The 24,305-nt window shown below is 39.4% G+C and overlaps 1 protein-coding gene across 1 annotated transcript; it reads left to right on the top strand.

Moving 5' to 3' along the window:
* Positions 1-124: 124 nt before the first annotated feature.
* Positions 125-24,165, top strand: LOC108504457. The gene is made up of 9 exons (XM_017829467.1): positions 125-221; positions 10,880-11,001; positions 12,082-12,220; positions 13,074-13,150; positions 14,925-15,035; positions 19,487-19,593; positions 20,950-21,040; positions 22,901-22,956; positions 24,152-24,165. Exons 1-8 carry the CDS (start codon positions 125-127, stop codon positions 22,946-22,948), a joined length of 792 nt encoding a protein of 263 aa, XP_017684956.1. The 3' UTR covers positions 22,949-22,956; positions 24,152-24,165.
* Positions 24,166-24,305: the final 140 nt, after the last annotated feature.

The raw sequence follows: 24,305 nt of genomic DNA, 5'->3' as shown, positions 1-24,305 counted from the left end.
GGAGCAGCGCACGCGCGGGGGGAGGGCCCCTACGGGCCAAACCGAGCATGCGCGAAAGGCTTTTTCCGGGCGATGTAGCCTTGCGCACGCGCACTGGCAGTGCCGCTCTCGCCCCCCAGCGGCCATGGAGCTGGGGGCTGCGCGGCGCGCGGTGCTCGCGGCCGTGCGGGGCACGCGCGCGGCCGACCTGCCCCGCCTGCTGCACTGGATGCGCCACTCCCGTAAGCGCCGCGCCCGACGGGGCGCCCGGCGGCTGCCGGGGCGGGGGCGGGCGGAGCCCCAGGGCGGGGGGCGCCGTGCGCCGTGCCCGGGGCGGGGCGCCGCTCCCCGCGCAAGCGTCTGGGCCTGCTGGGACGCGAGTCGCTCGGGACACCGGCTGGCACCGGCCGGGCCGCGGCGCTCGAGGAGGCCGGAGCGGCGCCCGCCCGGCCCCTCCCGGCCTGCGGCGCTGCTGCCCCCGCGGCCGGGCCGCGGCCGCACCCTCCGCTGCGTGCCGAGCGGTGCCCAGGGCCGTGCCAGCGGCCGGCGGCGCTGCTGGGCGGGCCCGGCGTGACCCCCGAGCCCCGCGGCGTTACGGGCCGTGCGGAGCCACCCTGCCTCTGCCGCGCCTACAGGGCTTGGCTCGTTCAGCTCCACACGTGTTCACAGCAGCCTTTCCCAAGCTTGGAAGTAGCGATTTGAGCTCATTTACAAACACTGCTTTCCTCATTTGATGTCACCTGAAATTAACACAGCTTTCTGGTAGCTTTCTTATTTGTGCCTTGATATAATTTCATCAACGTGCTACAATCAAGCATCTTGTGGCAGATGAAGAAGGGAAATGTGGGTCAGTGCACAAGCTGTTAATTTGCTGCTGAACCAAAGAATGACACGGAAAACCTCAGTATAGGCAGCGCACTACAGCTATAGGCACAAAGCGCCGTGCTGAATAAACTGACTAAATGCTGCTTAGTCTCAGAGTATAGGTGCATTTTGCCATTGCAGATAGGAATATCAGAGGCCCCTCTGGTCCTTTGATCCAGTCTCAAGCAACCAGTATGTGTGTGTCCTGTTTATTAATTATTGCCTGCTGGGACAGTTAACCCTGACGATCATGCGTCGGAGATATTCATATGATACATTACTTCCCCGAGTCATGCCCTGCGATGCTAGGGTTATGCTTCCTGTTCAGGTCTTTTTCTCCCTCACTTCCACTTTAGGGGGGAAACACCTTCATAAGCAAACGGACAGGCACTGTGGTACAAAGGCCAGCTATGACACCAAGTAGTTGTCCAGCTGTCCAGGTACTTGGAACTGCAAACTCACTGTTGCCTTGTGATTTGCGGCTCCCACGGCCACTCACGTGGAGAGGCGGGAGAGATCCTTCTCGAGTGGAGTGGGCCCTCTGCTGGATTTACAGGAAGGGAATCAATTGGGAAAAGCGTTTACCATCCATGATGCGCACACAGCCCTCCCATCCAAAGGGGTTCTTTCCTAGCAGAGACATTACCAGATGTTTCAGTGCATCTGTGAGTCAGCCTTCATGACTAGAGCAGGGATGAGACTTCCTAAGACCTGAAAGCTTAATTTTGATGGAAGTAGTTAGTGTTAATTGTAAATAAACATTGTTATTTTCTGTGTGTATGGATGTGCACACACATATGTATATCTATACGTATGTATATGTCTATGTTTATAGACACAATGCTAGAGCAATCTGCTGTAAGCAGTACTTCATCCCTTCACCTTTGAGTCCTTGTCTGAATGCAATAGCATGCTCTGCTTGCTGAACAGTGCTTGGTTTACTGTAAATAATGTTGTTAGAGATTTAATATGTTCCAATATAAAAAATCTCATGGGATTTCATATGCAGTTGTTCATATTGCTTCTTCACTTAAAAAATCATCACAGCTCCTATAAACTATTATTAGTTTGGGTGATGTGCACATATGGCTTTCTCAGCTTCCTGACTCCTTTACAAATACAGTAAAGCACATGTGAACTTACTAGTGAAACTTGAAAATGCTGAACTGTTTCAGGTAGGAATCTAGTACTTATTATTTTCTCTGCTTTGATTCTATTAGGGTGCATTTTTAGCCAATGGCACAGTTTATGTAGTTTATGTAAACTTTCCAAAATCCTTTGTCAATGAATACATTTCAAATTTTTTTTTATGCTGTAGCTTCCAAAATTTATCTTAGTTTCTGTGAAAGATAATATGATATGGTTTCTAGCATTTATTAGATCATGATCTCTTAAATGTTTTTTTTTTGAATTTTAGTGATCTAGATCTGTGTCTAGGTCTTTCAGTGAAAGGAAACATATTTTTGCTTCATATTTACTCTTCATAATTAAGATACAAGCTAAAGTGTAGATCAGCTTCCAAATTTTGAATTACTTTGTGAGTGATACATCTTGTGTCCTTCTATTCTTTCTTACATTGTTTGCATCAGTAGTGATTGCTGCTGCTTCACTATGCACATCATCTATAACTAACATAATTAGCTTTGCAGTTGTCATTCAATGGCTTTTCAACTCATATTCTGCAGATCACAGGACAGAGTGGACAGGATATATTGGGCAATCAGAATCAAGCAGCTGAACTAATTATAATTTCATCTCTGTAGTGTCCTTGACAGGCCATCTTAAAAATCTTTTTTGCTTTAAGATCCTTTGTTTACAGGCTTGTGCTCTAATTATATTTTATACTAATTTTGTCTTTCAGAAAAAAAAGTTCACTGTTAATATCCTGGCTGGATGCTATTAATTAATATTCTGAGAAATCAAGTTGCATTTTAGGCATCTGCATCTTTGGCATTTGCTTACACTGTGTGATTGTATTTTGTGAAGTGCTGATGCAGTATAAAATTATAGGTAACTCTGTTTGTTCCCAGGTGTGTCATTTGGGACATGTGACTTAGGCTAATTTTATTTCCCAGATTGCCACATTTGTGGAGAAATTGAGAGTCTATAGAATTTGGTCTCAGGCTACTGCTTGTAGACGTTACCAGTTGGTGAACCTATTGATTATGATGTTTTAAGGAAAAGTATTAATGTTTGCCCAATTCTTGTGCTCTCTTGAGGTGCTGCAGTCTCCCTCTCTAACACAGATATATGTTTACATATAGGTATGTGGTAGGGGAGAGGGAATTAGAAAGCTTTATGCCTATCTATAAGAACTTTTCATCATTAAACAATTAGGATCTGTTTCATTGCCTCTTTGGGGCATGAACCTGTTCCTGTTTGTCCAATCTGCTTTGTCTGAATGGTTGTGTTTATTTCCAGTTTTCTATTTTGTCACCCTGATGAGTACAGGACTGGAGTACAAGAGAAATATCTCTCCCTTACTGCTTTTATTTGCTTACAGCATTGAACAGTAAGTGAGCAGAGGCATTGTCCTACAGGTCACATTCCTTCAGCCTTTCTGCAGTTTTCTCAGAGATGCAAATATTTCAGGTGACGTTCCCAACACAACACTCTTGATGATGCTTCTTTTTGTATTGTTCCTCTGACCTGCTTCTTTGGCTGCATCCTTGACAGTAACTTTTACTGTGTTTTTCTGAGGGGGTGTTTTTCCCCCCCTCAGAATTGTCGCATTTGAATAATTATACTGCCCATTATAACGCCTAGATAGTGCTGTGATAATTAATACTGGTTGGACTGAGGATAGTGAGGAGCTGGTAGGGGTTTCTGCTGCTGTACCCTGAATACAGCTAGGGAATATGGTGTTCTCTCTGTGCAGAGAGAAAACTTGTTTCATGGGAGATGTTAAAATGTTACCAGGTCTCTGTGCCACACAAAAATAAAAGCCTAGTCTTTGGCAATACAGATGTAGGAAAGAAACAAACCTCTGATGAACAAAAGAAAAAAAGTTGTAGGGATGGGGAGATAATATTCTGAATGAAAATTAGGATAGGATAAACGTAAAAAAAAATGGTATCTCCACAGACAAATAGTTTTCCTGTGGTAAAAGGGTTCCCCCCCTTCCTCTACTGCATCCTGTTCCTGTTTCTGTCAAAATGTTGATCTTATAGTTTTACCTCTAACTGAGGAGGACTGAGCATGATTCCAGTGTTAGCTATAGTCAGGCTTTTTTTCCTCCCTCACACCTATCTCTCAGTTAAAGTGTACATGCATCCTTAGAGTTAAGCTCTGTATAAAGTGGTTGCCCTTTAGGATTAGTGTTGTTGCAAAGACAGACTTATTTATCACTTTTACTTGATTAGTGTTCCTCATAATAGAGATGCTCCAGTCTCTTAATCATCTTCGTAGCGCTTTAACTTGGTTACTGTTTTCTGACTCGCACACTGAATGCAAGGAATGTTATTGAGAAATTTTTCCATGGAAGAGACAAATTCTTTAATAATAAAGAGAGTTATCTTATCTAAAGTAAAGACTCTTACATATTTTGAACAGAGAGAATGTTGAACACGTTCTCATTCCAATGATTTCTGACAAACTTTCCTTAGTAATTACAGGAATGTAAGTTTATGCAAGATTCTATTAATTTTTTTCTTTGTATGAATACAAAATAAAATAACCAGTCATGCTGCTTTTTTTTTTTCCCCCTCTTTTGGGGTATTGCGAATTTTAGAAATTCCAAATCTTTATGTGTGATGGAAGAAGACTGTTTTAAAGCAGCTGCTTAGCAACATTGCTTTGCTGTTTCACAATCAGCCAGCTCTTCCCACACACTGCAGTGAAATGTACGTCATTTCACGGTGACTTGTATTCCAGCTTTTCTTTTGACTTAGTCTTAGATCTCAAATCAAATTGAATAATAAGAGTTGGAAAGAAGAACAGGAATCTTTGGTGTCTTAACTTTCTTATAATAGGATGATTAATGCCTTAATATCCTTCTGCAATAACCATGTTCCAGAAGTTCTGGCTAAGAAAACCTGGGTGAAGCCCAAGAGCTAATTCAAACCACTTGGGGAAACCCCGCTGAAGATCCCCCTCAGTAAGGTCCCAGCATTTGATGTATAGCTTCTGTAAGAATTTGTGCATAGTCATATTCCCACTGTCATATTTGCACCTCCACTGCCCAAACTTTTAAGAACCTTCAGTATCAGAAGAGGTTGCGTTTGGTACAAATGGGTGCTGGAGGAGAAAACCAGTGAAAGCAGAATTGATTAAGAATTGAACAGAGAAAAGGAAATCAGAGAAAGTAAATACAGGAATATGAATTTCAATTTTGAGACTGAAGTCACCAAACCATTCTGTTTATTGGCAACTACTGAACGCCTTTGCTGTACTTAGCACCTTAATGCAGATTACAAAGCCTGTCTGTTACAAAGCTAATGTCAGTGAAGCACAGATAAGGTGATAAGATTCTTTATGCTTTTTGTGTTCTGTTGTGGGATGTAAAATAGGTTAAATATTTTTTCAGCAGGACTAAAACTGACTGTTCTAATACTAAATTTTGACTTTTTTTTTAGTCATGTAACAGTATAATAAAACAATCTTACAAACTTTTTCCAATCTGTGCATTTCATTAGAAACTTTTAAATATCAAGCCAAGATTTTAAAATGATGTACTGGTCTAAATTGCTGATTATTCATACAGTACTCAAAATATTCAATATCAAAAGTATTACTCAAAATAATAATTGAATAATAAATCATTGCAAATCTAAGTTAAAGAGAAACAACATATAATTAAGTACAAATCATGTTTTTTCTTGTGGATTTACTTGTACTGGGAGCAAACCAGTACAGCAACCAAGAGTCTGGCATACAATTTAGTCTTGTGACTTGAAATTTGGGGGCAGTCAGTGCTTTAGATTCAGGCTTTTAACAGGCAGTGAAGGAGAAGTATCTGACAAAATTAACCTAACTGGACTATGGAGGATGCACTGCTTTAGTAGTGTTCTGCATACAGAGAAGAAACTTCTCATTATACTTTTAGGAACACACCAAGTTTGTACTGCATTTTCAGTTATGTACTTTATTATCTAGGCATTAGCACATTCTCAGACCTGGTAGGTAAAGTTATCAAATGATATTTTCACAAAAGAAGAGGAAACAGTATAAGAAAAAACTTGACTCTTTTAATGATTCCTTACTATTGTCACTGCAAGTGAAACTGAAGTGGAATAAGTGTATTTAAAAAGAATGAAAACTTGGGGTTCTGCAATGTGAGAAGTAGAGTATTTATTTTTGTGTGTGTGTGCCTGTGAAAAAGCAATTTAGTACAGGCCTTCATATCCAAATTGGTAGAAGTGATTTATCCAAGTAAAATATCCTTTCAGAAGAGATAAAAATAACATTGTGTTGTCACATTATTCCACTATTCTGTTTGATAAAGTAAAATGGGATGTTACCTGTGAATCATCAACTTTGGGAATAGGCATTAATTTGCTTTGTTGTGACAAATTATACTGATGTGAGAGAGGTCTCAAGAATACCAAGTACTTCTAAGTTGTTAGTCACTGAAACTTAGTAGCGGTGGGGAAAACTAATGATCGTAAAGTAGGTATGTGACATACCTTGTTTAAAATTTAACTTTAAAGCTTCTTTCAATTAATCAATGTAAAAGACTCAGAGAACTAATGAAATAAGTTCTGGTTATATTTCTATTCAAAAAACCAATTACTTTCTACCAATAGCTGAGTATGCTTAGGGTTAGAAATAATATTTAGAGTTCCTAAAGTACTTGGTATACTGAGGTCACATTTTGCTTCTCAAACTGTTTAGCCAAAAAAGGCAATAGTAAAGCTTTAGAGATGTGGTACTTCCTCCCTGACTTGTTCATTATTATTAAAACACACTGAATTATTAAATTAAACTCGTATTAAGTTACATGGGTGTTAATATTTGCTTTTTACTTCAGTGAGTCCGAGTATATATCTAGAAGACCATAAGGTGCTTGCTGTTATGGTTGCCTTTGCTAAATCCTCTTCTTTCCATATGACATGTAATCTTCTGTTGTCATTTGGAAATTGTACTCGTCTTCAATCATGTATTTTGCAGTGCCAGGATGTTCAGATGTTGATATAGCGGTGCTGTATCTGGTGTAAGGCTTTGTGATATTCTCTTAGCTTGTGTAGAAAGGCTGAGTAGGACCAGGGTGTTAATGAGGCTTTTTGCAATGTGCTAATTAAATTTTATAAATGCATGTTGAATAGATCCAGTGGAACCAGTTTTTGAAGTAAAATACAAACACTGTGCACTCAGACTTCCTCCATAAACAAATGATTGTGATTCATCCTGTAGTGTTTCATGAACTGCACATTTCCTGCTTAGTTGTCTGTTCAATGAACATTGGTTGGCTTGCAGAATCTCCATTTCATGTATGTAACAGGCATTAAAATGGTATCAAAAATAGTTTTCTATTTTTGTTTCTTCTTTGAAGATTCTTTGTAAGGGGATGCTGAAATTCTCAAGAGTGAACAGTTGGTTAAGCACAGGGTTGGAGTTGATAAAACTGTAGCAGCAGAGGCAGAGATGTGTATTTTCATATTTGGCACCCGTGTTTCCTACTTGGTGGCAATCTACAAATATTTACATACTGCAAAAGTAAATGACTTATTGTGGTAGCTGTTGCTATTTCTTGCTTTGACAGGAACGAGGCAACTCTGCCTCAGAGTTCACTCACAGACTCTACACGCAAGTGTGGAGTGTTGCATATGCAGCTTCTGCTGCAGCTGCCATTTTGTCATCTCAGAAGGAGTGTGTTCAGACCTCCTTCTCCTTTTTTGTTCCTACATGTTACACTTTATAGTATTAACTGAAAGTTGGAAAGGAGCATTTCCATTTGTCATTTGTTTTTCAGTGTCAGTGTTTCAACAGTTTTTTGAGCTGCACATGTGTTGTAAGATTTTCCCTAGGACCTGTGTCATATAGAACATACAAGAACTTGTGTATGTCATACTTTGTTTCATAGGAAGAGCTCAGAGGGCCCCATGTACGATGGTCAGTGTTGTGACAGGTATTGCATAAACCAAAGTCAAGGCAGGGAAGGAGTATTCTGGATTTGAGGAAGATGAATGTGCTACCTGTCTCCCACTGAAGGTATCCATTTCTCTACTGTAGAGCTGGGACATTGAATAGTCTGGAGAGCTGTCTGCCACTAATGTTGACCAGGAAAGGTCACATAGACCATGAGGGAGCAGATCCTATTGAGGCACCAGCTCTGGGAGGAAGAGAGCTGAAGTTCTGCATTCATCCAGTGTGATATGGCAGGCCTGGTGGTCTAGGAACACTTTCTGCATTTCATTAAACGCTATATATGAATTTGATACTCTTAACAGGCAGTATAACAGCTGGATGAGCTCTCTTGCATAGTAATAGTATTGTTTTAAAGCAAGCACCAGATGTAGGGGCTTATTGCCCACAGGCACTGATCTGTACAGCTGCTAATATCAGCTTTCTACTCTCTTGTTCTGTCTGTAGCACGATTTTTCCTCTTGCTTCCTCAGACGTTATCCACCTCAGCAAACTGGCGCCTCTGCACTCTGAGGGTGTCTTGTGGTGCTGATGGTCCCAGTTAAGCTACAGTTAGATTTGCCGCCTTCCCTTCCCATGATATCTGGGTTTATTTTCTGAGCTGGGTTTCTTCCCTGAGCTGATCAGAAAAATCACTCACTGCTTCTGGGATGTTCATAACAAAATTGTAAGTTGTTGGATGACCATGAGTTTAACAGGATGGGTGCTCATTAGAGGTTTCATAGTAAAATGCTGACAAGTTGGAGATGTTGCATTGCACCTGTTGTGTCTCTATCCCTTTCTCAGTGCAAAGTCTGCATCTGTGTAGGAGGTCAGATTCTGGAGAACTTAGCTGTGAGTGCTTTGGAACAGTGAATTGTCTTCCTGTCATATAACAACTGCCAATGGTAATAGCCCATCAGGGCCTTGGAGCATTACTGCTGTATATTACATAAAATATAAACCAAATATATCTTAAGGGAATACAGTTAATTTAAAGTTTCTGGTGCTTGTTATGGGGGAGTTCATTTTGGGACATGTTGAAAAAAACATTTACATTTGCACTCTTAAGAAAGTGTCTTGCACCAATGAATGAGGGTTTCTTTAATCATATTGTTCTCACTCCAGTGCTTAAGCAAAAAGCATTTCAGAAGAATTTCATAGTTAAAAGCTTGGCTGGTCTCTCCCTCCTATACTAGCCTTAACATTTCTCACTGTTTTTAGCATTTTCTGATACACAGGAAAGGTGAAGTATATTAGTACAGAGAAACTTGTAGCATGTTCTATAGATTTATTTTGAACCTGCTTGCCATCAAACATTTCTGTACTAGTGTTCCCACCTGGAACAGCAATGCTAGCAAACATTATCTTTTTTTAAAACACCTGTAAAAGCTGTGTGGTGAGTAATGGAGGTGTATGTAAAAAGCACATTCACTGCCCAACATGGTGGCAGTCTAAATAGAACAAGAAACAAACCAGAAGGAGTGGGAAAGAGAGAACATATATGTCTGTTCTTAGACAAGAATCAATAGATGGGTTTGGTATATTTTTTCAGGATTAGATTTGTGATTGCTTTTTGTTGTTGTTTTTTGTTTCTTTTACAGGTATGTAGTTTTGACCTGAGATGTGCCTTAGTTTAGAACCAATCCAGCATCCTCAGAGCAGTGAGATGTCCAGACAAAAAGAAATTTTATCTAGTCCTTCTTTTGAGGAAAGCATAACAGAAAAGGAACAGCGGATCTTGTGCTGACTGCCAGTTAGGAACATCATACTCTTAACATTAAAACTGGGGTGTGTAAGCAGGATATTGACTGCAAGATGTGAAAAGTCTGATTCTTGCAAATAAACCTTTAGCTGGAGTGTCTGGTTCTCAATCCTGCAGGTCATAAAGGATGAGAGAGTCCAGAATATCCAAAGGGAAGTGTTGAGAATTATTACACTCCTAGAAAAAAAAGTGCAGGAAAGGTCTGGATAGGTGAATATTGTTTCTTCTTAGAAAAGAAGACTGATATGACACATGATAAGTCTTCAGAGAAGTAAATAGTTGCTGTATAATGGAGAGGAACAAACTTTTCTTTTTTCATTGCTAGTAGTGCAGGGTGTCCTGGGTTTAAATAATGGCAGAGGAAATCTAGATCAGTAATTAAGAAAAGTATTCCTTTCTAACAGTAAGGGTAGTCAAGCACTATAATAGATTGCTAAGGGTGGTTGTGGAGTCTCCAGCATTAACAATCATTTTTTAAAGAATGGTTTGGAGAAGTAGTGACACTTATTATTGATTCAGCCTTGGAGGAAGAAAGGATTAGTGAGTTCACAAGGTTTCCTTCTCGATCTTTTTTCTAGATGTCTTAAAAAAATTGTGTTGGAGTAATGCAGGGACATCCTAGAAAAACAGCAAAAATTTACAATGTGGCTTTGGAAAAATGTAGTGGTTTACATCCATTCCTATATTCTTTCCCATTTGAAATATTTTGATAGTTTAAGTCATGTAGAATGTATTGTGAGTTGAACTTTGAACTTGCATTTTCCCTGATTTTTTAAAGTACTTTATTAGAAAGATGGTATGTATAAAAAGAAACTTGCATATTAAAAAAAAAAAGCCTGCATTTGGGCAACTATGAGTTTTATAATTTCTCCAATAGTTCAAAAACATCTTTGATGTTTTTATATCTTAAGCTGAAACAGTATCACTTTGGTGGCAGCCCAGACCATCATATGTAAGTTATGAGTTTATAAATATGAAAATAATTTGAGATTTCAGAAAAGCACTAAATTTATTTTAAGTGGCAAAGTTATTACAATCCAAAAATCTCATTGGCTGGAAAAGCTAACAAAGGCTGAAAAATGCATTTGAATGAAAAACCTTATCCATCTGGTGTTGTTTATGTCTTGCAACTGTATTGTACTGGTCATCACTTAGTCCACATGATCTACATATGATTGTGCAGCTGTTTTTGTTTGTCTTGATTTATAGATGACTTTGATGAGCTTGTGGTGAGTAACAATGATGTTGTGCTCAAAAATATTGCTGAAGATTTGCGGAATCGTTTACCCATCGAGGCAATGTTTACTTCGGAACATCAAGCTGTTCAGAAAGTAAGCTCATTGTTACGGTCTGCTTTTGCTGAACCACATAATTTATTCTGATTTCATTTTTAGTAGTTGTTCTTAATAGAGAATGAGCACTGGACTGAGGTATAGGAAATCTCAGTTTGCTTCTCAGGTCTGTTTCTGCATGTTTGCCTGACTCCAAGAAAGTTGCTTCATAGCTCTTAGTACTTTGATTATAAGTTATTTGACATAGCTTTCATTCTGTGTGGTATGGCACCTGTCACAGTGATTCTCTAATGCTAACTCCATAATAAACTCTAATAGCACCCTTAAAGAAAAGAGAAATGCAGGGCCAGCGTTTCACTGTTGCCATAATGTGGGCAGCCCAGGATGATTTCCAGCTCTTTTCAGATTATGATGGCTCAGAAAGAGGTGGGCTGTGAGTTCTGTGGGATGGGAGAGCACCTTTTCTACTTGAGCTGTCAGTATACAAGGAAAGTTAGTGCATTTCCCAGAAAAGTGATGTGTAGCTTTTCAGTGGAAAAAGTGGATTGACCACACACAGCAAGCCTGGAAAATGGAGGAAAGAGGAGTAGGAGGATGAAGATTATACCCCTTGAAGTGATGAGAAGGCAAGCATCCCAACTGGTATACTTTTGATTGAAAGTGACACCCATGTTAATCAGGGATGTTTCTAGATTGAGGCATAAGGCATGAAGATGAGAATAGTCAGTTGAGACTGAGAAGCAAAGTTGCCCTTTCTCCTAAATTTAAGTTACGTTCTCCTCATTAAAGAGGAAGAGAAAAAGCTTCCTTTACCCTGTACCTCCTCTGTAGCCAAGTAAGCACTAGGGAGACAAACTCACATCAGGTCCCCTACCCAGCTATCGAAACCAGCTTGCTTTCCTCTGTCGACTTCCACTTACTGGTTATTTCAGTGGAATTTGATGATCCAGTTTACAGGCAGGATTTGTTTAATTTTGATTTGTAACTTCTGCATAGGGAAAAACATGGATCTTGGGGATTTTGGGAAGGGTAGGATGGTGGGGCAGTTAACCATGTGACAGTGTAAGTGAAATTAAGAGACTTGGTTATGCCTTTCTAAGATTGTGTTCCTCTTCTCAGATACACCAGCATCCACTGCCCATGATTCATGTTGATGCATTCCTTTATGATGATGATGTTGTTGATTCATTGTGTGAGGAAGGGAAAATGAGTAGGAGCTACTGCACAGAGTGTGGCTCATACAAAACTGCATCCTTAGGTAAGTGCTCTTTTGGGAACACGAGAAACAAGTTCAGTTTAACTAAACTGGTTTGTGCAGTGACTCAGCTGGACAACACAACATCTGGCTGATGGAGGGCTTTGTCCAGACCGCTGCAGTACAGAGGCCAGAATTATTTCCCATAACCAGTGGAAGGAGACTCCTGCAAACGTAAGTGGAATTAATTTGCAGTATGTGAGTGATGCTAGTTGCCCACAAAAACTGGACATGTAAGAGGCAGGGCTACGTACCACTGGAAAGGAAGACGCGAGAGGAAGACAATACTGTAGGAGTCCATGCAGTAACCTTGGCCTCGCCTCACATGCTGAAAAACAGTAGAAAGCACCATCTGTCTTAAAGCTTGTGTGTGGTGTGGTACAGATCAGTGCTGTTGCCAGTATAGCACAGGCATTGAAGGAATGGTTTATATGAAGAACCTTCTGTTCCTTAAAACCTTGGAGTTGAAATTTAAAGCTATTAGTATGCTCATAAAAATTTTTGCATGAATTGTGTTAGGCCTTAGGTACCATGTTTCCTTTTTCAGTTAAACAGTTCCAAGTTACTTTTTTTGTATTCTTTAATATATATCACTTGCAAAAAAAGGTAATTCAGTTTCATGAAGGATTTCAAAATTCTCCATGTAAGGCAAGGAATCCCCAGACTTGGGACAGATTACTTGGCAGGCTACCTCTGATCTGCAAACCCTGGTGTTCCAGGGTCCCCAGCACTAGTTCAGACAGGAAACCATGCGCGTTTTCAGTGACGATAACTCCTCAGGTTATTATTTCATTGGTTAATAACACAGTAGTTAGTACTGCCCACCCAACACCTTTGTTCTGTTCTTATTTCCCAGAGTTTATTTCGCATTCCTTTTCCCTCATGGAACTGAAGTTTCTTTATCAACATGTACTGCCTGACCTGACAGGAAAGGTAGTGGTTGACGTTGGCTCCAGGCTTGGTGCAGTGCTATTTGCGGTAACTTCCAGCACAGGAATTCATATTTTATTACTGTGACAAATATTTTCCCTCTTCTCTGACTGCCTACTCTTTTACTCCATCTTGGATGGGTCATTCTGAGAGGCACCTCTGATCTGACTCTCTGTGTAGTATAAGGTGCTGTTTACTAGCAATTTCAGTTCTTCCTGTGTTCCTCACAAGAGGGAATACAAATGATCTTGCTTATGGAGAGGAAAAGTCTGTTGTCCAACAGAATAGCATATTGCTGTCACACATGCTGCTCTTTTGCTAGTTTCTGCTGTCTCTTTCATAAGTAAGTTTGTCCTCTAATATCTTGACCATGCCTATATATAGATTCATTATGTTAAATTCCTTTATGAAGCTGACAAACTGTTAAATTATACAAAGGAAGACTTTGATATGAACTTGTCTGCAAAAACATATTGTCCTGCTCTGTGTTTTAAAATGCACATAAAATACTTCATTGAGAAACTTGAGTGCAATTTTGATTGCTTTTGGCATGGCTGGTGCAACATATGGCCAACAGCAATGCAAAACACACATTACTATTTTCTTAAAAAAGTCAGTGGCTGTTTAGGGCTCGGTCTTGGAAACACTTGAGCATGTAATTCTACTCATCTGAATAATCTAATTTTGGGACTACTCAAATGAGGGAAGTTACTCCCATTTGTAAATATTTGCAGCATTGGGTCCTTAAATGGTAACACTTTTGCTAGGCTGAATTTGTTTTGAAGTACTTAAATGCTTGTATTGTTATAGTAGTAGATATTCTCAAATAAAGCGCTCTTTTAAAAAAGAGTTCTCCTTTATAATATGTTCTTGCCATGGAGGAGGGGTGACTTCACCTTCGCAGGTTGCTTTTCTACTCTCTGAGTTGAGTGGTTTCAGAAAACATTAATAATTAAGTTGTAGTACATGGGTATCTCAGATACTCTGTATCTTCAGCATTGTTTGCTTGTCTTTGCCATTGTTGGCAAAGTGTAATTATTATGTTCGGTGGAGACAGTGGCACTTAAAGCAGAGTCTTCTTTAGAGCCCTGTATGCTCAAGTATTTGTACTTTTCTTTCCCTAACATCTCTAACATCCCTAACAACTTTCCAAAATCTCAGTCCAAAACCGAAGCTATTTTGGGGGGCTTATTATTAAGGCATAATTTAGCTTTTTTTCCCCCATATGTACCTCTATGAAGCATCTGAAAATGTTAGTAATACAATAACTTAGAGGTGCTGACAAAGACTTTGGATCAAAATACCCCATGTACATTGTCCTCTATTTTCACTCATTTTGACTATATGTTATATCTCATGTTTTTTTTTTTTCTTTTTTTCGTGCTATTTTCTTCTTCCATTCTCCCAAGAAACAAAATTATGCATTCTTTTCCTTTTGCACTGTTTTTATAACTTCTTTTGTACAGCTTTTTTCCTTCTTAGATTATTTTCCAACTGTTTTGCAATTAAAGTGAAGTTGGAACTTTCCTCTTCTTTTTATTATTTTGATGTGTCATTTTGAATCTCTTACTAAAATTTAAGAGATGTAAGTGGGAATTGCCAAATCAGGGGCTTAGCTCTGAAAAATACATTGTGTCCACTGAAAGACATTTCTCAACTTCCCGTTTTAAAATGTTTTTTTAATCTTAACTTGTGTTTTATTCTTTTCTTTTTAATTGAAAATTTTGAACTTGTTTTAAAGGCATTGCAGTTACTAAATTTCCTTTTCCTAATGTAGGGTTATCTTTATAGCTCAGCATCCCAGCTGTATGGAGTAGAAATGAATGCAGACTTTTGCAAGTTGCAAGAACTTATGATTACAAAATATGAGTTCATTGACAGAATAAAGGTAAGTAAATATAATGTTTTAGTTTATATACCTTTAATCACCATGTACTGGGTATTCTGTTTATGTGAATGGCTGGTAAATCAGCATTCTTAGAAGTTTCTGCCTTTGCTTGTTCTGGTCTGAAACAAAGGCTTTGCATTAGGGAAAAAAGAAATCTCATAGCAGAAGAGGGAAATTATCAAAATATGATTCACTTAGCCTTTTTCCTGAATGGACTTACCTGTTGGCTCACACAAAACAGATATATCTGTTTCTCCCAGTGAAATGAATGACATTATTGCCACTCACTTCTGTGAAACTGAGTGTATGAAGAATTTCTGTTACTAATTGTTGTCAGCAGAAGGATGATTGTAGGACTTAGAGCTATTGGTATTGCCTTTCATAGAATGTCAGTGTATATGTACCTTCCACAAACAAAATCTGTTTCAAACAATGTGATATCATTATGGGAACCATGTCCCTAGTCCCATTATGGGAATAACTACTAATATTTTAATGAGCAAAAAAATTCCTTTTTGGAGAATACCAGTTATTTTGTTACCAGCAAAAGTTGGTAAGTAGAATATGCTGGGTATAATACTGGCTTTAATCCAGTTTTGTATGCATGTGCTCTTGAAAGAATTCACACAAATTGCTGAGTATAGTAATTTCTTGGGAATCAAAGAATTTTAAACTAGAAATAAATAATAAATGTAAAATATTTAATGCAGGGTAAGCAGTATCATTAGGTTGCTCAATTCAATCCCAATTGCTGACAGTTGATCCAGAACCTTTGGTTTTTGCATATGTTTTGTGTTCATAACACCTTATTGTGATGAAACTGAAAGTACAGTTAGGAACTCTGTCAAGTTAATTCAGTGGAGCTGGAGACCTGTAAGTATACTTTTCATAACCTTATATGTTCTTCATTATAGGTTTTTTTGGTTTTCCTTCACACCTTGTAATTCTGCTGAAGTATTCATTTTGGAGCATAAAGATAAGAAGATAATATGTTTTCAAAGCAGTGCCTGAGGACTTAGCTATTTGAGTCTCATTAGACTAATTTGGTCATGTGACTCCTGTTATCACACTGCTTTGAACATTTCAATCTTAGAGTTTTATTTCACCCCCAAATGAATCCTCTCCAGAGAGAATACCAGCTTGAAAAACAGTGAGAATCCCATTGCTGATAATAATTTATGACACAAATTTGAAAAACTTTTAGGAGACCCTTCTTAAATAGCAATTGTTGTTTTCAAGATATTCTGAATTTTTATTAGACCGTGTTCTCAAAGGACAGCAAAGTGAAATGATATTTTTAGTGGCTAAATCTCTGAGTGAACCTTGGGTTTCATTGGTCAACACTTGGTTTGTTAAAGTACATAGAAGGTTGCTCAGCATCTTTTGCCATTTGAGCAAACATTTAAATACTGTGAGGAAAGTAAACAGTTCAACAGATCTTAGGAAACTTGAGACCTCAATTCAGAAATTGCCTGTAATTGTGAAAGGCTTGATGTGTATTCCATGGGGCAACAGAGTAGTTTTAAAATCAGTTGCTGGTTCCTCTGTTGTGCCAGCACACAGCCAAGCAGATCAGGGAACTGGTCCAGCTGAAAAAGAACCCAGCAATACTGGGGTTTTGACTAGAGCAGTACCTGGTCTGGCTCATGGTGCAGCCACACATGCTTATGTGGTCCCACATTCCCCAAAAGGAATGAGGATATGTTTGTGGAGAATGAGGTGCTTAGGTGACTTTGGTCAGCTCAGTTGCCTACTCTGTAAATGCAGAGTAATTTTAAGTTAAGTATCATTTAAGTCAAGGAAACATCAACATAACGTTAAAAGTTTCCCAGTAGTTTAAACGTCTTTCTGAATTGTGGCTTAAAATATTAGAAATGCCATTAGTAGAGCATTAAGAAAATTTAGTGCTAATCATGACTTCTTGTGCTGCAAGAAGTCCACTGGTGGAACAGTTCACCACTCATTGTATAGATTAAAGGACTGCTGCTCAGGTGGGGGTTTTTATACAGAAATTCTGTGGGTTTGTTATTTTTTCCCTTTAAGGATTAAAGAGAGTTTGTTAGGAGGAGAAATACATAATTTACCCTCAGAACAAGTATTGATATATTGTTAAGTGGACAAAACGTTTTTCAACAGGTGTTCTGATAAAAATCTATACTAACATTCAGCTTTTCTCTCCAGTATTGGTAGGATTTGACAAAATGTGAAATGTTGAATCCATCAGATTAGTGTATTCCCAGCCCAACCTAGTAATAGGTCACACAAGAAAGAAGTTGTTCAGATTTTCTGACAATTTTCAACATACAGGGATGCACTTTCAAACAAAATTTGTGGAATGAAATATTCAGATTGACTTTCTGCCTCTTATCACAGAATCACAGAATAGTTCTGGTTGGAAGGGACCACATTGGTCATCTGGTCCAACTGCTTGCTCAAGCAGGGTCATCCCAGAGCACATGGCACAAGATTGCATCCAGATGGTTGATGAATATCTCCCCTGGGAGAGGGAGACTCCACAACCTCTCCGGGCAATCTGTTCCTGTGCTCAGTCACTCACTTAGTAAAGAAGTTCTTCTTCACGTTCAGGTGGAACTTCCTGTACAACAGTTTCTAGCGGGTTGCCTCTTGTCCTATTGCTTGGCACCACCGGGAGGAGCCTGGCTCCATCCTCTTGACACCCTCCCTGCAGATTCTTACAGTCATTGATGAGGTCCCCTCTCAGTTGTCTCTTCTTGAGGCTGAACAGGCCCAACTCCCTCAGGCTTTCCTTTTAAGAGAGATGCTCCAGTCCCTTAATCATCTTTGTAGCCCTCCACTGGACCTGTTTCAGGAGCTCTTGTACTGTGGAGCCTGGAGTGGAACACACCACTCCAGATGTGGCCTCACCGGGGCTGAGTAGAGGGGCATGATCACCTCCCTTGACCTGCTGGCAATGCTCTTCCTGCTGCACCCCAGGATGTCATTGACCTTCTTGGCCATATGACTCACTGCTGGCTCATGGACACCTTGCTGTCCACCAGGACCCCCAGGTCCTTCTCTGCAGAGCTGCTTTCCAGCAGTTCAGCCCCCAGCCTGTACTGGTGCCCAGGGTTATTCTTCCCCAGGTGCAGGACCCTGCATTTGCCTTCGCTGCATTTCAATCCGTTCCTCTCTGCCCGTCTCTCCAACCTGTTGAGGTCCCTTCTGAAGAGCTTCACAGCCCTCTGGGGTATCAACCACTCCTCCAGCTTTGTGTCCTCAGCGAACTTGCTGAGGAGGCATCTGCCCCTCCATCCAAGTCACTGATGAATGATCTAAGCAATACTGGGGCCAGTATTGAACCTTGGGGGACACCAGTACTGACAGGCCTCCAGCTAGACCCTGTGCCACTGATTACAACCCTGTGGGTTCTGCTGTTCAGACAGTTCTGAATTCACCTCACTGTCCACTCATCCAGTTCACAAACCCTGAGTTTGCCTATGAGGATGTTGTGACAGTGTCAAAAGTTTTGCTGGAGTCGAGGTAGACAATATCCACTGCTCTCCCCTCCAGGTAGTTGTTTCATCATAGAACTCAATCAGTTTGGTCAAGCATGGTTTACCTCTAGTGAATCCATGCTGATTACTACTTATCCCTTCAAAAGTTGTTCTGATGTATATTTCTCCTCAGATTGGGGATGCAGAATAATAGAATATCCTGAGTTGAAAGCGACCCACAAGGATGAGGGTCATCGAGTCAGATTGATATACTTCTTTGTCTTTAAGAGGAAGTCAAACACATCTTGTCAGAATGTTAATGAACATCTATGTTTTCCTGTCTCACCTGTTGTGAAAAATTACATGATGTGCTAATATCCTTTTTGTTAGGTGAAGGTAGATGAAATCAAAACAGCTCCTCCTATGCTGACTGGAGGTAGTTGTTTAGTAAGGTAAAGCATTTGCTGTCGTCCAGTGACACTGAGCATCCTGACTTTCCAGCATTCCCAGCCCCAACATGTGTTGTGAGAATTCAGCTGTCAAGTCTGGGTCTGTAGTGTCTTTTCTAGCTATAATCTTTCAGTAATACATTGACCCTGTGAGATGCCTTTTAATATCCTCAAAATAGCTTCAACTAGCTTAGCTCCTTTCCTGAAATTGGTGAACATTTCTCATAAAATATAGGCAAGTGAAATGTAACAGCCATCGCATGGCACACAGAGTTCCAGACCAAAAATCAGATGTACTTTATTTCACTTTACATAATGGATTAAGTGTTTTAATTGGATAAATCTTTTTTTAAAAATTTTAAATTTTTTAAAAGTTATTCTGGTTATTTACTTCAGTTTTATCTACTGTGAAGCCAGTGAAATGCCCGTTTTTGTGACTGGTTCAAAATGTTGGTAGCAGGTGCTGTGTTACACTGACAAGCTTCATGACTACATGAAGGCTGTATTTGTCTCTTAATTTATGCCTTGTGAAAATTTTCTCCTTCAGGTGGTTCATGCAGACATCTGTACTCAGGCTTCACTTCTTCAGAAGGCTGATGTTGTTGTAATGAATAATGTCTTTGAATATTTTCTTGACAGACAGGAACAGGTCAGGTAAGCTCTGTGTCCAGACAAGTTATCTATTTCTTTGGCAATGTGTGTGTAACCTTGTGAGTTATGGCAAACCTTAAGGTTGTGCTTTTTGAAGTCACATACATAAATTACATCAGGTAGTTGTTTTAAACTGCCTACACTTAATTGTTACACTGCTAAGGTGTAATGGCAGTATGTATTGTTAAACTCACTAAACACTGCTGCTTTGTTTACCCAGACCTTGCCCTGAATTTCTGCACTGATCTGTTAAACAAGTATCTTGCTGCTAAAGGAGCTGAAATTAGTGTATCAGCATAAAGCTTAATCTTCAGAAGAAGACAGGTCACTCGACTAGTAGATGCACTGCAATGCATGGTTATATAATATAGATGCACTGCAATGCATGGTTATTAATATATCTAATATATCTTCATAAGCATGTGGTAGTAAACAAACACATGGCTAAGGTTTTCTTTCAGGTACAAGACCCTCACAGAAAAGCTTTTGCTAATCCAGCAGCATCAGTTTAAGATGTAAATAACCTGATCATCCGAAGTTACTGTTCCTTTAGAATGGGCAGTCAAAAAGGAGTACCTGGGTCTCCACTGTCCCAGCTAAGTCTCAGTTTCAGCTAAGGCTTGTCCTACTGCCCTGGATACCAGGTGATAATGTCAACAGAGTGGATGGCTGAAGGGCAGTGGTTGTTTCAAAATGTAAGGAGATACATTTCCAGACACATGACTGAGAATTCATTTGATTCTGTGGTAACTCGGAGATAGTGGTTTAGTGTTGCATTAGTAGTGTGAAGACAAAATACATTTGAAGAGTGCTTGAAATTAAATTCGTTTTAGTCTGAATTGCTGTGCTGTTAGAAATTATCTGACTTGCAAAATCAGAAAAAAAGGAATGCTGGGGGCTATATTTAAATATTCTGATTACTAATGTCTTAAGAGAAGTACTTTGTCACGACTGCAAGGTATTTATATAAAGAGTAGCTTGTTGTGAAGCTTGATAGAATACTGTGCTTAGAGACTGGATTTTCTCCAAACCCAAAAGTTTAAAGGGGCCAAATGTCGATGTTTAATCCTAGTTCAAAATGGTGTTGACAATACCAAATGGCATACATGTATGTATCAGAGTTAAAAAACTACTAAATCTGACATTGTAAGACCGTATATTCCCTGTGTTTTTAATAAGAAGCTTGATTTTGTTCATGCAAAGATATTTACTTAGATATTAATAGTGACTGATAAGCATGTATGGCAAGTCCTTAAGCTTAGTCTACCTCTACCCAATAAACTATGTTAGATTCATTTTATATCAAAGGTGGGGAGTTTTCCCCTAAAAATTGGTGACCTACTTTTAAATATGTTTCAGAGCTTGGGAATTTATTGCTTGTAATATAAGGAAAAGAGGGTCCTTATTAGTGACAGTTCCCAGTCTTCAAGAATCACTTTCAAAGCTCCAGGTAAGTTCCCTCAGCCAGTTTTAGCCGACACACTGTCATTTTCTATCAAAGTGGCAGTTCTTTAGTTGAGATTAGCTGCTTGCCAGTATTGCTGTAAGGAAGGATATTTAATTTTGTGCAGAGGTTAAAAGGTATAGGACTCTGGATTCTATGTCTAGGTTGACCACCAAGACATCTTCCTGTACTTTGATTGTCCTCACCTGTAAAATGAAAAATCCCTGCCTATATCAATACACTGCATGAATCATTGTATTATCATGTGTTTTATTAAAAAAATACCTTAGTTGTGAGGTTAAACACTTGAACACTTCCAGAGATGGTGACTCTACCACTTCCCTGGGCAGCCCCTTCCAATACTTAATCACCCTTTCAGTGAAGAAATTCTTCCTGACATTCAGCCTGAACCTCTCCTGGCACAGGTTGAGGCCATTTCCTCTTGTCCTGTCACTGGTTGCCTGGTAGAAGAGACCAACCCCCACCTTGCTGCAACCTCCTTTCAGGTAGCAATAAGGTAAATCCTGAGCCTCTTTTTCTCCAGGCTAAAAACCTCACAGGACTTGTGCTCCAGACCCTTCCCCAGCTCCATTGCCCTTCTCTGGACACAATCCAGCACCTCAATGTCTTTCTTGTAGTGAGGGGCCCAGAACTGGTCACAGCACTCGAGGTGCAGCCTCACCAGTGCTCAGTACAGAGGGTCCTGCTGGCCACACTATTTTTGATACAGACCAGGATGCCATTGGCCTTCCTGGCCACCTAGGCACACTGTCATCAGGGTTTTTTCAGGTATAGGGGTAGAACTTCAGAAATACAGATGTATTTAGAGACTTCTAGAGGCAAAACTTTGTCTCTGTTTAGTTCTGCATTTGCACATTGCCTTGAAATGTGACAAACTGAGAGAAAGGGACATATTAAAGAAGGACAATCCCTGAGGATACTCTATGTTTTAACCTGCTGTCAGCATAGAGAAGTACTCATAATATGGCAGTATGAGCTGTTGGAAGTACAGATTAGGGAGAGATGTGGTCTCCCAGCTAGCCAAGTGATTACCATCAGGGGTCTTGAATCAGTGACATTGGCTTTAAATTGTGGTTAGAAACAGACACAACGACAGTGCATCTTCCAAAGATGTTGAATGCCCTGTGCTACTGCTGTTCCCTGAGTAGTAACTGCTTCTGATGGACCAGCCTCTGCTCTCTGTCCACTCTACCATCGGTCATTGGTAATGTGTGTGATGCCTAGACAAATTATGTGGCCTGGCTTTAGTTAGGAAACAAAACACTGACCATCCATGACAAGGTTATTTATAAAGGGACTCGCTCACCACAGTAGTCAGCTTTAAAGAAATTGAATCAATTGTTGCCTGTATGCTGATGTGTGAAATAGATCCTCAGCCCCAGGAGCAGCAGTGATGTCATTCGACCTTTTCTTGGAGCAAGCCATAGTCACGCAGCAGCTGAGAAGTCCTTTGTAGCCTTAATGCAATACTTCCTGGGTGTAAAACAAGAAAATACTTGTAATTCTTCCATAGTACTGTTAGCTGCTCCCTGTTAGCTGCACTTCTATCAAAATGTTGTCCTCTGATCAGGACGTTTGAGGCTTATACAAATGCATATAGAGAGGCAGTTGTAATATGCTAGCAAAATATCTAGACTATTGACTGAGATAGTTTTTTAAAATTGTCTTTATTCTCACCTATATAAGTTAAAATGGCATTTCCAGAAATGAATTTATCATTGCTGCATAATTTGGAATGACTAATCTCTCATATTATGTCTTGCTTTCTTAATGTTGTACTGACCTTGAAACTCCTGCTGTTTCTCAACATGGTGTTAATTTAAGGATCTGTTTTCTTTGTTTCAGACAGATGTACAGCTCAGCCAATGGGTTGAAGAGATGCAGCTAAACTAGATTCTGTAGTACCTAGAAAAATTTACTAGTATCCTTATAATATCATATATTTTGGGTCTAAAATGAATTTGGATTGATTTGTGTGAATAAATCAGATCAAAATTCATATTGTGATTAATCTGAGTCATATACGTGGTTTGTAATGAAAAAGAGTCTTTGGAAACAGGTTTTATTATGAAGGCATTTATCTCAACAGAGTATTTTGACTTTTAACTAGGAGATATGCTCATGGTTTAATTTTTGCAGAAACGGTAGAAAGAGTGGCTACATACTGATGGTAAAAGAATTTTCATCACTAGCATTGTGCACTGCCAATGTTTGCTAAATATATCAAACCTAAGAATAGTGCATTGTTACTAATATGAATGATAAGAATGCATTTAGCATAATGTTACTTAAAAGCTGTAGTGCTGTTTCATTTTGGTATAGACCATTTATTATTATCAGTAATAATATTTACTGTCAGCAGTATTATCTTTAGTGTTCCTCCTATGGAATTTGTAGGTTTTCTTTCCAGGGTCTGCTTGGTAACCAGAGTGTCTACTGGCATCTGTTATGAGAGAAGCAAGTTCATCCATTTAGTTAGTTGTCCTTAAGGTGGGTATTAATATAAAATACTAAAAGACACCAAGGAGCCATTGAGAATTAATACAGCAAGTCTGGGACAATGGAACTCTTGCACCTTCTGCACTTTGCTGGGGGTGGTAGGAAGTGTAATAAGGGGTTAAGAAGCTGAAAATTCTGAACAGGTGTCACGGCTTAGCAGAGGCTTGGTGATGGCGTAAAACATTGGAAATTCGTAACAGAGCCTCCTCAGAGAGAAAAGATCCACATACGCCCACCACATTTATATTTAGATTTTACGTTCTAAGGATGTGAAGCTTTTAGTCAGCTGAAGAATGTTTCGGGTTTTAGCAAACATTAACAATCCAAGTGCAAAAATATTAACTTCAGGGGTTTTGGACTAAGTGAATTTAGAAGCACTGTTAAAAAGTTTGCTGCACAACTTCTGTCTAGTGTAAATGGGAAAACATTAAATTGGATTTCAGTCTTCAAATTATTTACATGTCAGTGACCTTAATAATATATGCTGTAAGCAAAAAAGATCAGTGGCCTTTAGGCACTCACTGACCTAGTAAGTAAATGGCACTGTAGATAAAATAGTGAGTGGTAAGAAGTCTTATTTTCATGGTCTGTTTGGAGTGGAAGAGGATGTTTTAACTTGAGTGATACTGAACCACTGCCCAAATACTATGTTGAATCTATACTTCATGCATTTAAAAACGAACAAAGATGGAAAGCTTTTCTTAAAATGTTTATTTTATTAAAGTACAGTAACTGAACTGTTGATTACTTA

Source organism: Lepidothrix coronata, unplaced genomic scaffold (assembly GCF_001604755.1).
Source record: "Lepidothrix coronata isolate B3197 unplaced genomic scaffold, Lepidothrix_coronata-1.0 Scaffold164, whole genome shotgun sequence".
Lineage (NCBI taxonomy): Eukaryota > Metazoa > Chordata > Aves > Passeriformes > Pipridae > Lepidothrix > Lepidothrix coronata.
The sequence above is the reverse complement of the archived record's forward strand: the minus strand, read 5'-3'. Positions and strand labels throughout refer to the sequence as shown.

Coding starts and splice junctions, on each gene's coding strand:
- LOC108504457 (XM_017829467.1), top strand. CDS start 125: ATGGAGCTGGGGGCTGCGCGGCGCGCGGTGCTCGCGGCCGTGCGGGGC. Junction 12,221..13,073: donor ATACAAAACTGCATCCTTAG/GTAAGTGCTCTT, acceptor CTTATTTCCCAG/AGTTTATTTCGCATTCCTTT. Junction 19,594..20,949: donor GACAGACAGGAACAGGTCAG/GTAAGCTCTGTG, acceptor AATATGTTTCAG/AGCTTGGGAATTTATTGCTT.